Source organism: Nerophis ophidion, linkage group LG05 (assembly GCF_033978795.1).
Source record: "Nerophis ophidion isolate RoL-2023_Sa linkage group LG05, RoL_Noph_v1.0, whole genome shotgun sequence".
NCBI lineage: Eukaryota > Metazoa > Chordata > Actinopteri > Syngnathiformes > Syngnathidae > Nerophis > Nerophis ophidion.
Window position 1 is genome coordinate 65134753 of NC_084615.1, and position 19690 is coordinate 65154442.

The window sequence follows — 19690 nt, forward strand, 5'->3', positions numbered from 1 at the left end:
CAAAACTGCCCCTGAAAGCCAATGTCAGCTGTCATTATGTTAGCAGAAGCTCGGATATTTCAGCATCGGTTTGATCAAACTGAAAAAAAAAAAAAATGCTGCAAAGAAAGCACTGATAAAACTGCAGGGAAGGAGAACAATGCTTAAAAGACCTGAGATAAGAAAATAAGAATTTGCACATTTAATGAGTGGAGGTCAGTGTACGGAGCCAGGGAATCTAAATTTGATTCTTCAGCGGACTTAAATCCAATTGAACTTGCAGGGAATGAACTGGACAACCCATGTGACCCCTGACATTTCCCACTGGAAAGTATAATTTCTGCAAAGGAAAGAAATAGACCTGCCAAGGGGGAGTTAACAAATTATTAATAATGTTAACAGTAGAATAACCGCAAGGTCCAAATTCAAGAACCGGCATATTAAACTATTGTTTGGTCAGAATTTACTGGAAAATGCATAATCATCGCCAGCGCAGGAAGTGATGTCATATAAATACGGTGGAACTTCGATTTACGATTGTTGTACGAACCATGTCTCAGTGTAAGAACCTTTCATTTACCTTTTGTGTGCCTCGCAGCGCAGCAATTTTGTACCAGGCAGCATATTCATTTTGGGCAACCTGATTGATCTATGATGGTCATTCAGTTGGTACAACAGTTCTGTGGTTAGCAACTGTAATATTTCGTGCAATTATTATTATTTTTTTCGGATTTATATAAAATTGTTCTAGTTTTGCTAGCTCACTATGAGTCCAAAGGAAGCAATGGACAACTAATGTGTGGCGTGAAACACTCAGGAAGTATCCACAGCATTGTCGACATGGCCTAAAGTAGGTAAGTAAGGTAAAGTGGATTAGATTTATTTTGTGATTCCAAACTGTAAGTGCACCACAAGGCTAGTGACAATGTGTGTGCATGTCGGCAGGGCGGCTGCACAGGAGGAGGACAGTTCAGCTAGTTGTTTTGATTTACTATAATATGGACTTAATCTATTTTTTTTTCTTTCTTTGTCATGAAAAAGGGACGTTTTTGTCATGAAAAAGGGAGGTTTTTGTGGTTGATGCACTAATTGTAAGTGTACATTGTGTTTTTTATGTTGAATTAATAAAAAATAAAAACTTTTTTTTTTTTTTTTTTTAATAAAAATGAATAAAAAAATATTCTGCGGCCCGGTGGTTGGGGACCACTGCTGTAAATCATTCATGTTGAAATAAAACAATGAGTTATAATACATGTTGCATATGTGTACATACTGTATGTGTTTAGGTGAGATTGTAATAGAGTAAAGCGGTACCTTGCTTTTTGTATGATTTGGTTTTGCACAAAAACATTGCATGTAACAAACTAGCCCGTTTACCTGTTAATCATCATTGAGTGCCAAGTGTGCATCTGTGCTTTTATTATTGACGATGACTGCAAAATAAGCCACCATAGGGTCAAAGAGAGCTGCGAGTCACAGCACTTTGATATGGAATACTACTACAGAACTGGTCGCAAGGTACGTAGGTGACAACTGCATGGCTCACCGCTTCACTTGTCACTCTCAGCTTAGAGCTGGCTTTGCCAACAGGAGTGTTCAATAAAAAGTCAAAGTAATGTTAAATGTTCATTTATCCCTTTTGCATTCTTTTCTGCAACTACAACAATATATTATTCTATAAAATATGTTTTGTGTTTTGTTTTGGGGTATTTTGAACAGGTTAATTTGATTTACATTAATTCTATGGTAAACATTGCTTTTGTTTTTGTACGATAGGGTCTTTGTCAGTACCTTTTGGAATGAAACTGAGATATCACTTTAGCGCAATCTGTACATATGTCTTGGCACGTTTATCAATAAGTTCTAAATTGAATTCTAAATTGTTTTGCTGATGCACAAATATCATAAGACTCCAACATATTCTATTGAGTTAGTCTCTGGTGTACATACATTCCATCCTGGCGAGTCAGCGTGTATCCGTAGTGGGGATAGTTGACAAAAGACACATTCACCCCCACCAGAGGAGTTCCATCTGTCGTCAACACCTGACCCCGGATAAGGGATGCCAAACTGGAAAAAAAGACAAAGAGAATTGGGAGAGTGGTAGTTATGCTCCTAGCCAAACCATCCATCATCTGAATTGATTAATTGTGCCATCTTTCAATCATTTAATTTGCCCTTTCATTAATGCCACTGGTCTTCAACCACTTATTAATTAGCCGCAATCAACAGCCCCTGCCATCTAGATTAGTTCCTATCAATCTCGTAAACACACCATGACATCGCTGATGAATATGTCTGGCTATACATTAAAACTACAGTATATACTATGTTGCTACTTTATAATGTTAGCTACTTTCCATTGCAGGGTTTTGAAGTTATTTAATGTAAGTGTCCAAAAAGAATGAGTACCATGGGCTTCGCTTCAGAGCGTTTTTAAATCTACAGAGGCTACTGACCTACTCTGCTTTTGTCTCCTCGAAAATCATAGTTTGTGAGGATGAATTTGAAGTCAGGCTTTTCCTGCAACCACACTATGTCACTGTCAAACCTTCTAAAACATATTCTACACATGGGAGAACGCTACTTCGAGCTATGCACTCCCTGTAGTCACAGTGGGAGCAGCGTCCATAGTCCCAGTAGACCATCAGGCACATTTCTGGTTGGTGTCTCCACCAAGGTCATTTGTCCTTTTTCATTATTTCTGCTGTAATATCGATGGAGAAAATGGTGGAGCTGAGGAGCGCATAGTTTGGAAACCTCAGAATGACCTTTCTTTGTTCTTGGCTATTGAGAGGCATTGTATACCACATTTACACCAGGCAGTAAATTTTGTTGTGGTCGGTAGGAATATGGCCTGAAATCTATATTACAATACTTATTGGAGCCTCTTGCGATTACAATATATACCACAATTTATTATTTAATATGAATTATAATAGAAGCTAGGGTTAAAAAGGCTTCTAGTTTAGCTGCTGGCATATGCTGTAACATAGTGGGTAATTCCTGGTTGTATTATTTTCTCAGTAGCATTGAGAGAAGTGGATTAATAGCATTGTAGCATTGAGTCAATACTAATATTAATCTACTTGGTAATTTATTGTTAATAGATGGTTGCTTTTTGCTGTTTCTATCTACACTTCTGTTACAATGTAATGAACACCTATTCTTCTGTTGTTTGGATAAATTAGTTTTGGGTGATATCACAAATTTGGGTATTGATCGACTAACAATTATTTACAGGGACAGTATTGGACATACAAATGTTCATACTTAAAATTGTCAGCATCATCAAAATATAAAATCACAACTGTAATCCGACAATATCAGTTATTTTTAAAATTATTTCTTTATTCCCTTATTTTATGTTATAAATTGTAATAAGGTCAATAGTACAAAATACTTCAACAAAAGCAACAACTAATTTAGTACTATTAGCTCCCATTGAAATAATTTGGGTTTTGCACTTAAAGCTTTCCTGTATCCAGAGACTTACTCCCTGAGTTTGTAAATAATAACACAAAACACACCAAAAATATATTTTAATGATGAGAAGAAGAAAAATAAGAATATCAATCCAATCACTTTAGTATTGTTTATATATGGATACTATTTTAGGTATCAATAGTATTGACATCTGGATGAACCAATTCTACTTTTCATCAAAGCTTTTGTGGTTAGCTTCTAGTGCTTGATGTATGTGCGTAGCATGCTTTGTCATTCATTTTCCTCCCGTTTTTCAGTGATACTTGGAAAATCTTATCTGAGAAGCGGCTTCACACTCTGAATAGATGGCAAGCTTGTTGATGCAGTTTGGTCTCTATGTGTGTAACAAGGAATCCGGAAATGTAATTGTGTCTCCGGGAGCATGTGTTTCTTTTATAGAAATCTTTCACGTGAGTACAATCTTTAGTCATGTAAACACTGGGACACAACTGCGGTATGCTTGGCTCGCCAGCTAATCAACTGTTTGCCGATCAGTTAAAAAAAGCAACTACCTGCCCCAGATTTGAGCCCGTCTTTGGAACGGTTGGTGGTCTAACATCTCTCCAGCGTTTGACTCCCTTTCAGTATTTGTATTTCTTTTTGCAGGGAGCTCTCATTCCAAATGACCAGGGTGTACCACTCTATCCAAGATCATAAGCCGTAAGTGGGTAACAAAGGAACGACAGTGTGGACATAACCAACTCAAAGGTATTTCCTTATCAGGGTGGCTGCTCTCTGTGTAAAAAAAAATCCCTGACTTCTCGTTGAGAAGCTCAGAGTTGAATCACTGACACATTGCACCAAGAGGTAACATTTGAAGTGGTACCGGCATCTGATTAGAATCCCAAGGTAGGAGACCAAGCTGAACAGATTACACGGCTCAACTGGCTTGGGAATGCCTTTGCGTCCATTGGAGGAGTGGATGTTGTTACAGAACTGCTTTATCTTATCCAGTCTGCTGCCACTGCAACTCAGTGTCCAGATAATTACATACCCTGTTTCCATATGAGTTGGGAAATTGTGTTTGATGTAAATATAAACAGAATACAATGATTTGCAAATCCTTTTCAACCCATATTCAATTGAATGCACCACAAAGACAAGATATTTGATGTTCAAACTCATAAACTTTGTTTTTTTGCAAATAATAATTAACTTAAAATTTCATGGCTGCAACACCTGCCAAAGTAATTGGGAAAGGGCATGTTCACCACTGTGTTACATCACATTTTCTCTCAACAACACTCAATACACGTTTGGGAACTGAGGAAACTAATTGTTGAAGCTTTGAAAGTGGAATTCTTTACCATTCTTGCTTGATGTACAGCTTAAGTTGTTCAACAGTCCGGGGTCTTGTCGTATTTTACGCTTCATAATGCGCCACACATTTTCGATGGGAGACATGTCTGGACTGTAGGCGGGCCAGGAAAGTACCCGCACTCTTTTACTACGAAGCCACGCTGTTGTAACACGTGGCTTGGCATTGTTTTGCTGAAATAAGCAGGGGCTTCAATTATAACGTTGCTTGGATGACAACATATGTTGCTCCAAAACTTGTATGAACGATTCAGCATTAATGGTGCCTTCCCAGATGTGTAAGTTACCCATACCTTGGGCACAAATACACCCCCATACCATCACAGATGCTGGCTTTTGAAATTTGCGCCTATAACAATCCGGATAGTTAGTTTCCTCTTTGTTCCGGAGGACACCACGTCCACAGTTTCCAAATATAATTTGAAATGGGGACTCATCAGACCACAAAACACTTTTCCACTTTGCATCGGTCTGTCTTAGATGAGCTCGGGCCCAGCGAAGCCGGCGGCATTCCTGGATGTTGTTGATGAATGGGTTTCGCTTTGCATAGTAGAGTTTTAACTTGCACTTACTAATCTAGCGACAAACTGTAGTTACTGACAGTGGTTTTATGAAGTGTTCCTGAGCCCATGTGGTGATATCCTTTACACACTGATGTCTGTTTTTGATGCAGTACCACCTGAGGGATCAAAGGTCCGTAACATCATCGCTTACGTGTAGTGATTTCTCCAGATTCTCTGAACCTTTTGATGATTTTACGGACCGTAGATGGTAAAATCGCTAAATTTCTTGCAATAGCTCTTTGAGAAATGTTGTTCTAAAACTGTTCGACAATTTGCTTAGAAAATTGGTCACCCTCGCCCCATCCTTGTTTGTGAACTACTTAGCATTACATGGAGGCTGCTTTTATACCCAATCATGGCACCCACCTGTTCCCAATTAGTCTGCACACCTGTGGGATGTTCCATATAAGTGTTTGATGAGCATTCCTCAATTAGTATTTATTGCCACCTTTCCCAACTTCTTTGTCACGTGTTGCTGGCATCAAATTCTAAAGTAATGATTATTTGCAAAAAAAAAAAAAATGTTTACCAGTTTTAACATCAAATACGTTGTCTTTGTAGCATATTCAACTGAATATGGGTTGAAAATGATTTGAAAATCATTGTATTCCCTTTATATTTACATCTAACACAAATTCCCAACTCATATGGAAACGGGGTTTGTATAAAAGTATTTCTCTTACTGTAATCCTGCTGTGCTGTAGAAACTATTGTTTTAAAAAAATATATCTAGAGTGTTTTTACTTCAAAAAATACCAATGAAATACATCAACTAACTGCTAGTCCTGCGTACAAAAGAAGGGGCATACACATTGACATTTACAGACATGAGAAATCTAGAGTTTTTTCACGGTCTACCTTTTGTGTTATAGGAAACAACAATTGACTACTGAAACAGCTACCAGAATATTATCATGGGTGTTACTGATATCAGTCGACTCTGCATTACATTAATTGGTAAAATTGACGTGGTTCAACAGTACAGATTTTCACTTGTCATTTGTGCCTTACCTGGAGTTGAATGGGTTTTCCCCAGGGATCACATGGGTGCCATCCCGTGACACCAGCATTTTAACGCGGTCGTAGAAGGAGTGAACGCGGATCTGGGACGAAGGGATCTGTTGTATGACCTGCAGGGGGTCCCTGGAGCCTCGACACAGCGGGCTGTTCTGACAGGGACTTTGGATGCAGCAGTCAGGGTCCATGCAGTCGGTTAGTCCGTCTGAGGACGAAAAGAGCAAACATGAGGCTGAGATGCACCAAATGCCACTGCTGATGGTTTACAGTACCGGTTAATATAAATTTAAACATTTTAGTATGGGATCTCCATCTGAATCCCAAGCCATAATTGTAATTGGTGATCGCTATCCAACCCCCACCACCTCCAGTTCACCTCCTTCATTGTCCTTGTTGTCAGCGCAGGAGGTCTCCATAGCAACACTGCACCCAGGACCCCTCCAACCAGTCTGACATTCACAATGCCAGCTCTGCTGTGCCATGGTGCACTGGCCATTCCCATTACATAGGTTAGGGCAGCCATCTGGGTGAGGAAAAGGGCAAGATGAGTTAGGGGCAGGGAGATGGGATGTTGGAAGAGAGGCAGAGTAATGCTTTACAAAAAGGTTCATGAATTGTCATTCTTACATATGCATATGCTTGTATGGTTATGATGAAACGATGAACCAATGGCGTTCACCCATGTGGCAAATAATTATGTCCAGTAATCAATTTAATCCTGGAAGTCAACGTTATTGCCTATATGCCTGACAATCTCACCCTCACTTACGTAATGAATTAGTGCATGTAATGGGATTTGCGTGGTTTCAGAGTAATACTTTCAGATGGGAGAATACAAGTGCATTGAATTAACTGTGCACATGTGTATGCATAAATGGTTGTCGTCTGCTAAAAATTCACACTGACCTCGATAATTTTAAGTCCTTAAAGCAAAGTGCGTTTTGTCACTAGCATAGCAAGGCTATCATCAACCCGATAAGACTGAGTGAAAATCAGACATTCAAAGCAATAAGGACTTTGCATACTTCAATACTGGGTCTCCCAGCATGAATAATGGAAACTAAGGGATGAGGATGATGCATTAACAAGCAAGCACTATACTATTCTTTGTGTCCTTGCCTTTAAAATGAGGAAAACAACTTGTATGGTATCATTGTGATGAAATACATTTGGATTAAAACATAATCTTGAGATTTGTTGTCTTTGCATGTGAGACAGAGTTGCATGTCAAACCACTTCAGTGGGAAATGCACTTACGGTGTCAAAACAGTGCCAAAAGCCATGCGCGTAAAAATTACACTGCTTGCGTGCGGCCGCTCTTTTTTTACTCGTTTTACGCTCGCGCATCCTCTCTGTGCCCAAGTGCTGTGTCTTCTTCTTTCACCGTGTGCGAGACGTTGGATTGGCTCTTACTAGGAGACATTAGATCACAGGTGTCAAACTCAATGTCCTGGCCTTTGGACCGCCACATCGTTTTATGTCTTTTCTTCCCAAATGTATTAATTCTTTCCATTTTGACAGAAAAAAATACATGTACTACACGCGATTGCGTATATTTTCAACTTTAGTATTATCTGACAATACAACAAATATTATATTAACATATGTTTCAAATATCTTTGGATGAAATAAAAATAAATAATAATTATATTAATGGGTTAGATTTATCAGTGCTTTTCTAGACACTCAAAGCAGAGTACAGAGGAACCATTATTCCTTCACTCCACATTCACACTTTGATGGTTGTAAGCTTTACCAACTGAGGAAATAAAAATACTTAAATATCTGCACAACCAATGATTTCAAAGCAAGTTATCCATCAAATTGTACACTGTAAAAAAACAATGGATTTTACGGTAAAAAAAAATTAGCACCTCAGTGGCCAGAATTTTACTGGAAAAAAAAACAGTGGAATCTTTTTTGTATTTCCAGTAATGCAATGCAAACACTACACATGTAGATTTTATGGTAAAACACTGGCAGCTCAGTCGCCTTTTTATAAAAAAAAAAAAAATCCATCAATGTTGGAAAAACACTACATTTATGGTAAAATTCTGGCGACTGAGCTTCCACTTTTTTTTAAGAGTGTAGGTCAAAAATATATAATAATCAAATGCATAGGCAAGTATGTACTATAATGAGGTTAATCATTACAAAACCCACATTTACAAAACCCAAAACCAGTAAAGTTGGCACGTTGTGAAAATTGTAAATAAAAACAGAATACAATGATTTGCACATCCTTTTCAACTTCCATTCAGTTGAAAAGACTGCAAAGACAAGATACTTAATGTCGAAATGTTGTTATTTGTTGCAAATGTTAACTCATTTGGAATTTGATGGCAGCTGTACATTGCAAAAAAGTTGGCACATGGGCATTTTTACCACTGTGTTATATTGCCTTTCCTTTTAACAACACTCAGTAAATGTTTGGAACTTAGGAGACCTATTTTTGAAGCTTTTCAGGTGGAATTCTTTCCCATTCTTGCTTGATGTACAACTTAAGTTGTTCAACAGACTGGTTTCTCCGTTGTGGTATTTTACGCATCATAATGCGCCAGACATTTTCAATGGGAGACAGGTCTGGACTGCAGGCAGGCCAGTCTAGTACCCGCACTCTTTTACTATGAAGCCACACTGTTGTAACACGTGGCTTGGCATTGTCTTGCTGAAATAAGCAGGGGCGTCCATGATAACGTCGCTTGGATGGCAATATATGTTGCTCCAAAACCTGTATGAACCTTTCAGCCTCAATGTTGCCTTCACATATGTGCAAGTTACCCAGTGTTTGATGTGCATTCCTCAACTTTCTTAGTCTTTTTGCCACATGTGCCAGCTTTTTTGAAACATGTTGCAAGGAAACAAATTGCAAATGAGCTAATATTTGCAAAAAAACACAAAGTTTTCCTAGTTGTAACGTTATGTATCTTGTCTTTGCAGTCTATTCAATTGAATATAGATTGAAAATGCTTTTCCAAATCATTGCATTCTGTTTTTAATTAAAATTTACACAATGTGCCAACTTCACTGGTTTTGGGGTTTGTATATTGATATATATTCACTGTTTGAAGAGGGCAGCCATAACTGCGATGTAGCGCTCAAAGAAAACAAGTTTGACATCCCTGCAATTAACCTTTAAAGTGGCTAGTCAGAAAGGAAGGGAGTTGCTGGGTTGAGTATTAAATTCTTGTTTCTGAGTGCCAAAAGGGAGAAACGTCATGTGTGCCGAGAAAGACATATTGCGATCAGAAAGACGCCGCACATGCGCACAGAGAGTCCGCGTGACCACTAAATTAATATGCAAGTGCGCAGTGTGGTTTTTCCGCACAAGTATTTTAGCCCTGTACTGACGCCATACGCACTTTTCCAGCTCAACACACAAAATTGTGTCATTTTATAATCTTTTCTCCAGCAGCAAAAAGTGTCACAAATAAACTTATCACTGTCATTTCTTCAGGAAATAAGGGAGCTTGTATTTCTACCCACGGGAGAAAAAGGCAAAGACAGGGTCTGGCTGATAAAACAATACGTGCATGCATGCAATTGCACTTTCTCACATACACACACTGGAAGACCCACTCCTGATATGAGCCGCAGTAGTACGCCGACACGGAGCGAGAAGGACGGACTAACCCGCTGAGAGATTATGAAAATGAAATGCTTTTCATTGAGTCCTGCTCTGTAGATTAATGAACACATTTTCACTCAAGTTGCACTATGGAGTTTTGTCCTCTAACAAATCGCCGCATCAATAAAGCCATGCATTATGAATATAAATAGTGTAATCGAACGGGTGGCAGCAGCTAAATGAACAAGCATTTCTCCCAGATTGGCATTCTATCAAATGTCTAAACCACTAGCAGATGAGGAAAAAGTCAACAAAGAACTTTAAAAAAGACAACGTGTCTTCTTGTTTAAACAAGAAATAACGCTACGGTATAGGAGGAGGTTGGTTAATGAAACATTTGAGCTCAGCAAGAGCAATCAAATTAAATGTTGCTTTTTTTTTTTTTCTCCAAAGCTTTAATTATTACCACTTTCTGCATCAGTGGTCCACTCATGATTCTGTATTAACAATCAGGCCGAAATACATTGTTCCTCGACACAGAGCTCAAAGAACAAATGCAATTGTCAGTGATTGCCTAATAAATATAGTTTCCATTTAAAACAGTGATACTTATGAAACAAGCAGACAGGACAATCCATTGCGGGAATTGATCGGTCTGCCCAGGCAGGCCAGCATGGCTCTTCCATCTTTAATGCCAGTCAATACCTACTCATACTAACTAGAATAAAGTGGGATTTTCAGAAACTATTAACTCCCCGCTAATGTAGTTGGACACTGAAATCCCCTTAGAAAGTAGAAGAAATTGCTTTGGGTTATGGGAAGGGAAAGTCACACTGTGCGTGTTGGTGTGTGCGTGTGTGCGTGTGGGTGTGTGTGTGTGTGTGTGTGTGTGTGTGTGTGTGTGTGTGTGTCAGGGTGTATGGACAAAGGACGGTCGTGTGTACGATGGGCATAGGAGGGTTTGAGACGGATGGAATGAGTGACAACAAACTGCATAAAAGAAAGTTAAAGTTGACATTAAAGAAAAACCTTCAACCATTCAAATTGTTCAGCCTCACCTTTCCAAAGGTTCCCCATAAAAGGTCATAAGTATAATATCAGATGGATCAGATAACATAGCGGATTCATACTTTTTTCATCATTCTTATTGTTGATAGGACTTCATGTATTCCTTTACACTCTGTTGTTGAACCGTCTCCCCTTTTTTGCTCCATTTGTTTCACTTTATTCCAGCTCCCTCTTCAACCTTGGCCTTTAACTTTGCATTCCTTTTCATGGCTTTTCATAAGAGCATTTCCATTAAACGCGGAAGATGGGAGGACACTCTCAACACTCCAGGGACCCATAAGGCCACACAATCTGCAATAAACTCGGCACATGTTCAGCTGCTACAGGCTGCCATCCTTCAATCTGTTCTGTGTATAAAGTTTTCCTTGCAGCTAGTCTGTTTATTATTGTGATAACTAGGGGTGTCCTAATCCGATATTGATAGCTGATATCGGTACAATATCAGCAAAAATCAAGTATCGGATTATGGTATTGGCTTGCATCTAAAATCTTTGATACATGTGGTCCTACAGCTTGTTTAGTCTTTCAAAGCTAGCCAGTTAACATCTAAATGTCTTGCAATAATGTGGGTTCTTTCGAGGATGTCGTAGTCGTAGTGGTTTGTACAGTCCTTTGAGACATTTGTGATTTAGGGCTATATAAATAAACATTGATTGATTGATTGATTCAATAAAAACACAAGGCTGGTCTTTTCTTGTATTTTAGTGGAATCATTTACAAAAGGTAAAAATGGGAAGTTATAGGCTACTAGGGGCTATCAGCTACACAGCAGCTAAGCACACAATAGCACACAAGCTAGAAATATGTAATGCATGTCCTTAATTGAAAAATACTAACAATATCGTTCATATTTGCCCAAGTAAACAAATATCAAATATGCTCACTGGCGTGAAAATGTAAACAAACGCTATTGGTGGATCTACATCTAACATCCACTGTAATGATACCAAGTACAGGAGCGTATCAAGTCGATACTACTATGATTACGTCGATATTTTTTGGCATCACAACATCTTCTTTCGTTTTTTTTCATTCATATAATGTTTATAAACGTAGGAGATATGTCGCTGGAGACTTAAGGACTTTGAATATGACCAATGTATGAACCTGTAACGACTTGGTATCGGATTTATACCCAAATTTGTGGTATCATCCAAAACTAATGTAAAGTATAAAACAACAGAATAATAAGTGATTATTAGATCTTAACAGAAGTGTAGATACAACATGTTAAAAGAGAAAGTAAGCAGATACTAACAGGAAATGAACAAGTAGATTAATCATTTATTTTCTACCACTTGTCCCTAATAATTTTGACAAAATGTTACTGCATATGTCAGCAGCTAAATTAAGAGCCATTGTTTGTTTACTTACTAATAAAAGACAAGTTGTCTTGTATGTTCATTATTTTATTTAGGGACAAACTTGCAATAAGAAACATACGTTTAATGTACCCTTAGATGTTTTGTAAAAATAAAGCCAATTATGCAATTTTTTGTGGTACTAAAAGTATCAAAATAATGTTGGTACTGGTACCAAAATATTGGTATCAGGACAACACTACTCCACATAAACTTAAAACAGCATAAGTCCATTCCAGAATGTTAATAATAAATAGGTTAGTGGTTGTCATACCTACCATTATCTGTTTGAGTAATTTCACTCCATCAAACATTTTCTACCATTCCACACAACAAAAAAAATAAAAGTATGTACTGTGATTAATGCTGATATCGTATCAGCCAATACTCAAGGCTCCAAATCTTGTAGAAGTGAATAAGTTGTATCGTGACAACCCTAATAATATCTATAACCGAAGAGTTTTTTAATGCAGTTTGTGAAAAATATATTTGTTTTAGTACGTTGGATCCAGATATGCTTGCAAAAAACACGTATGATCTGCTCTACCATGGCATTGAACGTTGCCACAAATATCCAAACACAAAGGCACACACAAATTCAACAGCTCTGTATATTTTTCCATCAACATTCCAACTACTCTTTTGTGACGCCGCATGGCTTCTAATAAAGTGCGCTTCGAACACCAGGGCTACTTTTTTGCAGTTACTTGATGTGTGTTAAAGGGGTATTGCACTTTTTGGGGAATTTTTTTCCCCATCATCCACAATCTCTATGTGAGACAAGAACTCACATATTCCCCTTTTCTGTGACTTCTAAATAGTGAAAAACTGCACGTATGGGGCGTTTAACAATGCAAGTAATAGGATGAGTCTATTTCGCCTATAAAGCCCTCTAAAAAAACATCCAAAACAGCCAACAATGCTCCATTTACATGCTGTGTGCTGCATATTAACCAAGCTATAACAACATTGCTATTGTAATTCTGGCATTGTGACAAGTTGCCTTGGTCACATTGCTCCTCCGACCACTGGCAAGTAGCCAGCTAGTAGATAGCTTTAACTGCTAAAAAAGTTGATCTAAGGAGTTTGTGCTGGTTCTGGTGCTGTTGTATTGTCTTTGAGTTTGCAAAAGTCAATGCTAGATTATAAATCATGCATTCTTCCTGTATAGTATATTCTTGTGGCAACAAGCCAAGGAGTTGGTCAAGTTCAAAAATCCACACTCTCCCAACTTGACACTAAAAGGCAGGGGTCTCAAACTCAATTTACCTGGGGGCCACTGGATGCAAAAACTGGGTGAGGCTGGGCCGCAAGGAAAGATTTCTTAAAAAAATCCAACATGCACTTTTTAATGAATTCACCTACTTTAAATGGCTTTCTCGCCCTAGCAAAATTCTTGCCAACTCTCGCGATCTTATCAGTGCCCCTCCCGTTAATCTCCCGGGGAAATCATTCTCCCTGTTTTCACCCGGACAACAACATTAAGGGCGTGCCGTGATGGCACTGCCTTTAGGATCCTCTACAACCTGCCATCTGATCCGCTTTTCCACCATACAAACAGTGTGCCGGCCCTGTCACATTTTGAATGAGGTTTCTGCAGACCCACGGTGATGACTGCAAGACCTACTTGATCAACAGCCATACAAGTCACACTGAGGGTGGCCGTATAAACAACTTTATCACTGTTACAAATATGCGCCACATTGTGAACCCACACCAAACAAGATTGACAAACACATTTTGGGAGAACATCCGCAACTTAACACAACATAAACACAACAGAACAAATACCCAGAATCCAATGCAGCCCTAACTCTTCCGGGCTTCAATAGGGGGCGAGGTTGGGGGGTTGCGGGGGTGTATATTGTAGCCCGGACAAGTTTTTGCTGGGCTGGCACACTGTTTGCACAGGTTGTAGAGGACGCTAAAGGCAGTGCCTCCACGAGGCCCCCTTAATATTGTTGTTAGGGTAATATTTTTGAGAGAATTAATACCCCTGGGTGGGGGGCACTGAAAATTGAGAGTCTCCCGGAAAAATTGTGGGAATACAAGTATGACGATGTAAAGCGCCATTCATATAAAGCTCGCGGGCCCCACCAACATTAAATTTTCATTTTAAAGTGCGGGCCGCAAAATAAAAACTCGCGGGCCGTAAATGGCCCGAGGGCCGCGTGTTTGAGACCCCTGCTATAAGGCATCATAAGCAGCATACGACCACCACAACCAAATTATTATTTTTTTATCTGAGAGGTGGGTATTATTCTGGTGTTATGGTATGGTATTAGAACAGCTCATTGGGAGCTAACACTGTAAGTCACTGCTTTATGTTCTTATTTGAAACATTTAGAGAAATCAATGCACACAGGAAAGAAGTTCTGGTAATGCTAAAATATTACATGTTAATATGAATGTGCATGTTACTACATTATTTATATACTTACAGCATGCATATAAACCATTGTTGGATGGCTTTTAGAGGGCTTTAAAGGTGATATAGATCAGGGATTCTCAAACTGTGGTATGTGTACCGCCAGTGGTACACGGCTTCCATCGAGTGGTACGCAAGGGGATCACTTAAATATGTGCAATTAATCTATTTGATTCATTATTTATTTATTTGAATTAGGACAATGCATATTCATCAACATAGGGCAACAATGTCAATATGCCTGTGTTAGCACAATAGCTAGTTTAATTTAAGTACAGGCATGTGAAATTTCCACAAAAAGTTTTAAAAGAAAAATGCTTGTGTCAAAAACTGTTGATTGTTCACCTCAGCAACAGGTACTCACTGTTCCTCTTGCCTAAAGGCCACACTGAGTTGCAGGATGGGGAGACGATCAGGCACACCGAAACAGGCTTGCTTGTGAGCTAAACATCGAGCTAGCTTATTTGGTGAAATGCAGTTTTGCTTTCCAAAAAATTATAGGGGGTTTGCATGGCAGCTTTGAGCTGATAGAAATGTTCCTTTTTTCCACTCAATTTTCTTTTTACTTAAATGGTGTGCACATCGCTGAAAGTACAGTGTTTTATTTTCCTTGATTCAAACACAATGTTAGCGAGAAGGTCCTGGATTCGATTCCCGATTTCGGGGTCTTTCTGTGTGGCGTTAGCATGTTCTTCTCCAACTTCCAGAGACATGCACCTGGGGATAGGTTGATTGGCAACACTAAATTGGCCCTAGTGTGTGAATGTGAGTGTGAATGTTGTCTGTCTATCTGTGTTAGCCCTGGATGAGATGGAGACTTGTCCAGAGTGTACTCCGCCTTCCGCCCATGTGCAGCTAGGATAGGCTCAAGCACCCCCGCCATCCCCATAAGGGACAAGCAGTAGAAAATGGATGGATGGATGTTACTATTCAAAATGTGTGTAATGTTACAGTGTCCAAAACTTTTAAATATATATATGGGTGAACGTGGAAATAGTGTCAAAGCGCTTTGAGTAGTTTGAAAGTAGAAAAGCGCTATACAAATATAACCCATTTACCATTTACTTGTTAAATAAAACCTTTGCCTTGTTTTTAATGGCTACTTAGGCCTACTACGCTAGTATATTTTAATGTTGAACATTACACTGGTCCTTGGAAAGTGAGAACCACTGCAATAGATCATATTCCTATTACCTGCATTGTTAAAGGGGAACATAATCACCAGACCTATGTAAGCGTCAATATATACCTTGATGTTGCAGAAAGAAGACCATATGTTTTTTTAACCGATTTCCGAAATCTAAAAGGGTGAATTTGGCGATTTAAACGCCTTTCAACTGTTCGCTGTCGGAGCAATGACCTTTCACCCATGACGTCAGAACATGAAGCAATCCGCCATTTTCTCAAACACATTACACACACCAAGTCAAATCAGCTGTGTTATTTTCCGTTGTTTCGACTGTTTTCCGTACCTCGGAGACATCATGCCTCGTCGGTGTGTCGTCGGAAGGTGTAACAAAACGAACAGAGACTGATTCAAGTTGCACCAGTGGTCAAAAGATGCGAAAGTCCCTCGTTTGTTCTGCACACTTTACCGACGACAGCTATGCTACAACAGAGATGGCCAGAAAGTGTTGATATCCGGCGACACTCAAAGCAGATGCATTTCCAACAATAAAGTCAACGAAATCACAAAGGTGAGTTTTGTTGATGTTATTGACTTATGTGGAGTGTGCTAATCAGACATATTTGGTCACGGCATGACTGCAAGCTAATCGATGCTAACATGCTATTCTGGCTAGCTGTATGTACATATTGCATCATTATGCCTCATTTGTAGCTATATCTGCATCCAGCCTTTCCCTCCACCCACATTCAATGCCAAACAAACACATACCAATCGTTGGTTAGAAAGCGATCGCCAAATTCGTCCGCGCTTCCTCCCGTGCCGCTGTCTGTCGTGATATGGCTCAAAAGCTTCTGTTTCTTCTTTAATTTCGTTTTCGGTACCTGCCTCCACACTCCAACCATCCGTTTCAATACATGCCTAATCTGTTGAATCGCTTACGGCGCTGAAATCCGACTTTGAATCCGAGCTATTATTGCTCTACCTTTCTATGCTATCCGCCATGTTTGTTTCTGGTGGCTTCACGCAATGACGTCACAGGACAATAGACGGGTGGATTTAGCGATGGTGTAAATCAGGCACTTTGAAGCCGTTTTTCGGGATATTGCGTGATGGGTAAAATTTTGAGAATAGAATAGAGTTTTATTGTCATTATTGCAATGAACAGGTTCAAAGAACAACGAAAAACTTCGCAAAATAAAATAAACCACTGGGAACTGATTTTTATTGGTTTTAACCCTTCAGAAATTGTGATAATGTTCCCCTTTAACCATGTCTTACAAGCAGTTTTTCCATTATTTTGGACACACAGAAAAGGGAAGGATGTGTTCTTGTGTCACATTAGGATTGTGGATGGTGGGCAAAATTCCAACCAAAAAAAGTGCAATTCCCCTTTATTTGAAAAACACTCTCACATGCATGCAGAGTCACACTTTCACAGCACAGTTCCTCCCACACAGCCGATACCACCCTGGAATCACCTGCACCCCACATCTGGGCTCAATGACACCGGACTCCTTATGTAGTGCACTGCTGCAAAATGAATGCACTACATGCCGGGAGTAATCATTGAGCTTCGCATCCTAGTCTACGTACAGATAGCACCACAGAGTCTACAGAGCCAAGCCGGGGGCCAAGAACCCACAAATGCAGCGGCTAGCAACTACCATCACAGGCTAATGAGCAAAACACCAGAGTCAAGATACGGTACCTGCTTTGTCAACCATACTCCCATGGTCTGCAGTGGGAGAAAACGTGCAAAAGGTAAGAGATGGAGAGAATTAAAAAAAAAAAAAAATAAATAAATAAATGCAAGCAAACATCATGCAGAGCTGAAATGAACAACAGGCAAGCTGAGATGAGCTGAGAGTGTCTGCTGCTGGTGAAGTTTGCGTCACGCCAGGCTGAGGCCTGACAATTCTTTCATCTCGGGCTGACGCCGCAGTCAAAGCTGCCCTACTTTCTGATGGGTGGGGGGAAATGGGGAGATCATAAACTGCTATTCCCCCGTGCTTATGTATGTGTCAGAGTGAGTTGTGTGTGAGCTTATATAAGTGTTGGTTTTTTGTGTGTGCGTATCAGATTGCAATCACAGTGCTTGCCGTGACAGGAAAATGAGACATTGTGACTAAAAAGCACTGTGGGTGAACCCAAAGAATCTGGCACTCATCCATCCAAAGTGACAGTGATGTCAGTTTGAGACATTGATTGATCGACACACACGCACACACAAGCACGCACGCTGAAAAAGAAAAAAGAAAAAAAAAAGTCGATTTTTGATGTGAGTGAGGTGAAAAGTTTCACCTTTGATAAAACATCCCTGGAGTTTCAAAGGCCTCCTGGGGTTGGTGGTTAGAAAACAGCTACATTTTGCTTCGGCTTTGTCAACCACCCACATTTGACATCAGCAACGCTCTTGAGCTTCCTCAACTTATTTTAGCCAAATTTGTTGAACAAAGTTGGAAGGGGCTGCCAATTTAATCTGACTGGGTGCTGCTGTTTTAGTGCATACCAAAGCACATTAAACCACACCCCCCACCCCACACATACACACGCGCTCTTAAAACACCCACACACATGCAGACACACACACACACGCACACACAGAAGCTGTGAAGTGCTCTCACCAATAGTGCAGTGCTCTCCATTCCAGCCCTGGTGACACTGACACTTGCCATCCTTGCAGGTTCCATGTTTGATGCAGAGCGGGTTGCACACACGCTGGTCACAGCCTGCGCCCGTCCAGCCCTCCTCGCAGCGACAAGTTCCACCCATACACACTCCGTGTGTCCCGCAGTCCACAGAACACACCTCTGCAAGAATAGGGACGCAGGTCATTTTATGATAGCAAAAGTGTTTCTGACATTTTGATGCAACAACCCAACAATCTAAATGTTACAAACACTATAGTTTAGCTCTGCAGACTACAGTATAAACCTAACAACACGCATACTAGATGTATATTGTACAAAACCCCAAACCAGTTAAGTTGGCAGGTTGTGTAATTCAAGAATAAAAAGAGAATACAATGATTTGCATATCCTTTTCAAATTATATTCATTTGAATACATTGCAAATGTTCGAACTGAGATTCTGAATTTCTTTTTGCAAATAATCATTAACTTAGAATTTAATGGCAGCAACACATAGGAAAAAAGTCGTCGGCGTTTCCGGGTGTTGTTAATAAATAGCTTTTGCTTTGCATAGTAGAGTTTTAACTTGCACTTACAGATGTAACAATGAACTGTAGTTACTGACAGTGGTTTTCTGAAGTGTTCCTGAGCCCATATGGTGATGTCCTTTACACACTGATGTCGCTTTATGATGCAGTACCGCCTGAGGGATAGAAGGTCCGTAATATCATCGCTTACATGCAGTGATTTTTACAGATTCTCTGAACTTTTTGATGATATTACGGACCGTAGATGGTGAAATCCCTAAATTCCTTGCAATTAGATTGTTGAAAAACGTTGTTTTTAAACAGTTCCGACAATTTGCTCACTCATTTATTCACAAAGTGGTGACCCTCGCCCCATCCTTGTTTGTGAATGACTTTTTATACCCAATCATGTTGTTATTTACGATTTACACAGCGTGCCAACTTCACTGGTTTTGGGTTGTGTATTATTGTTTAATTCATTCAATAGGAAATTCATGGTAGTTGATCATATTAGATTGGGTGGGTGTAATGTATTGCAAAACGCATTAATGCAATAGCAGCACACTGACTATGGAAGCAAATAAGCAGTTCAATAAAGTGTGTTACACAGGAATTAC

The 19690-nt window shown here is 39.5% G+C and overlaps 1 protein-coding gene across 13 annotated transcripts in view; it reads right to left on the reverse strand.

Moving 5' to 3' along the window:
* The window catches only part of tenm2a (teneurin transmembrane protein 2a), a 719932-nt gene that overhangs the window by 62453 nt on the left and 637789 nt on the right, over positions 1 to 19690 (reverse strand). For 10 of the 13 annotated variants that reach the window (XM_061901814.1, XM_061901813.1, XM_061901812.1 and 7 more), the window contains 5 exons: positions 18541 to 18726; positions 17625 to 17651; positions 6739 to 6885; positions 6357 to 6567; positions 1930 to 2049 (listed from right to left, as the gene is read on the reverse strand). In XM_061901814.1, the coding sequence (XP_061757798.1) occupies positions 1930 to 2049; positions 6357 to 6567; positions 6739 to 6885; positions 17625 to 17651; positions 18541 to 18726 (691 nt within the window). The remainder of the gene's footprint in view (positions 1 to 1929; positions 2050 to 6356; positions 6568 to 6738; positions 6886 to 17624; positions 17652 to 18540; positions 18727 to 19690) is intronic. The other 3 variants (XM_061901815.1, XM_061901810.1, XM_061901809.1) reach the window with 1 other exon arrangement.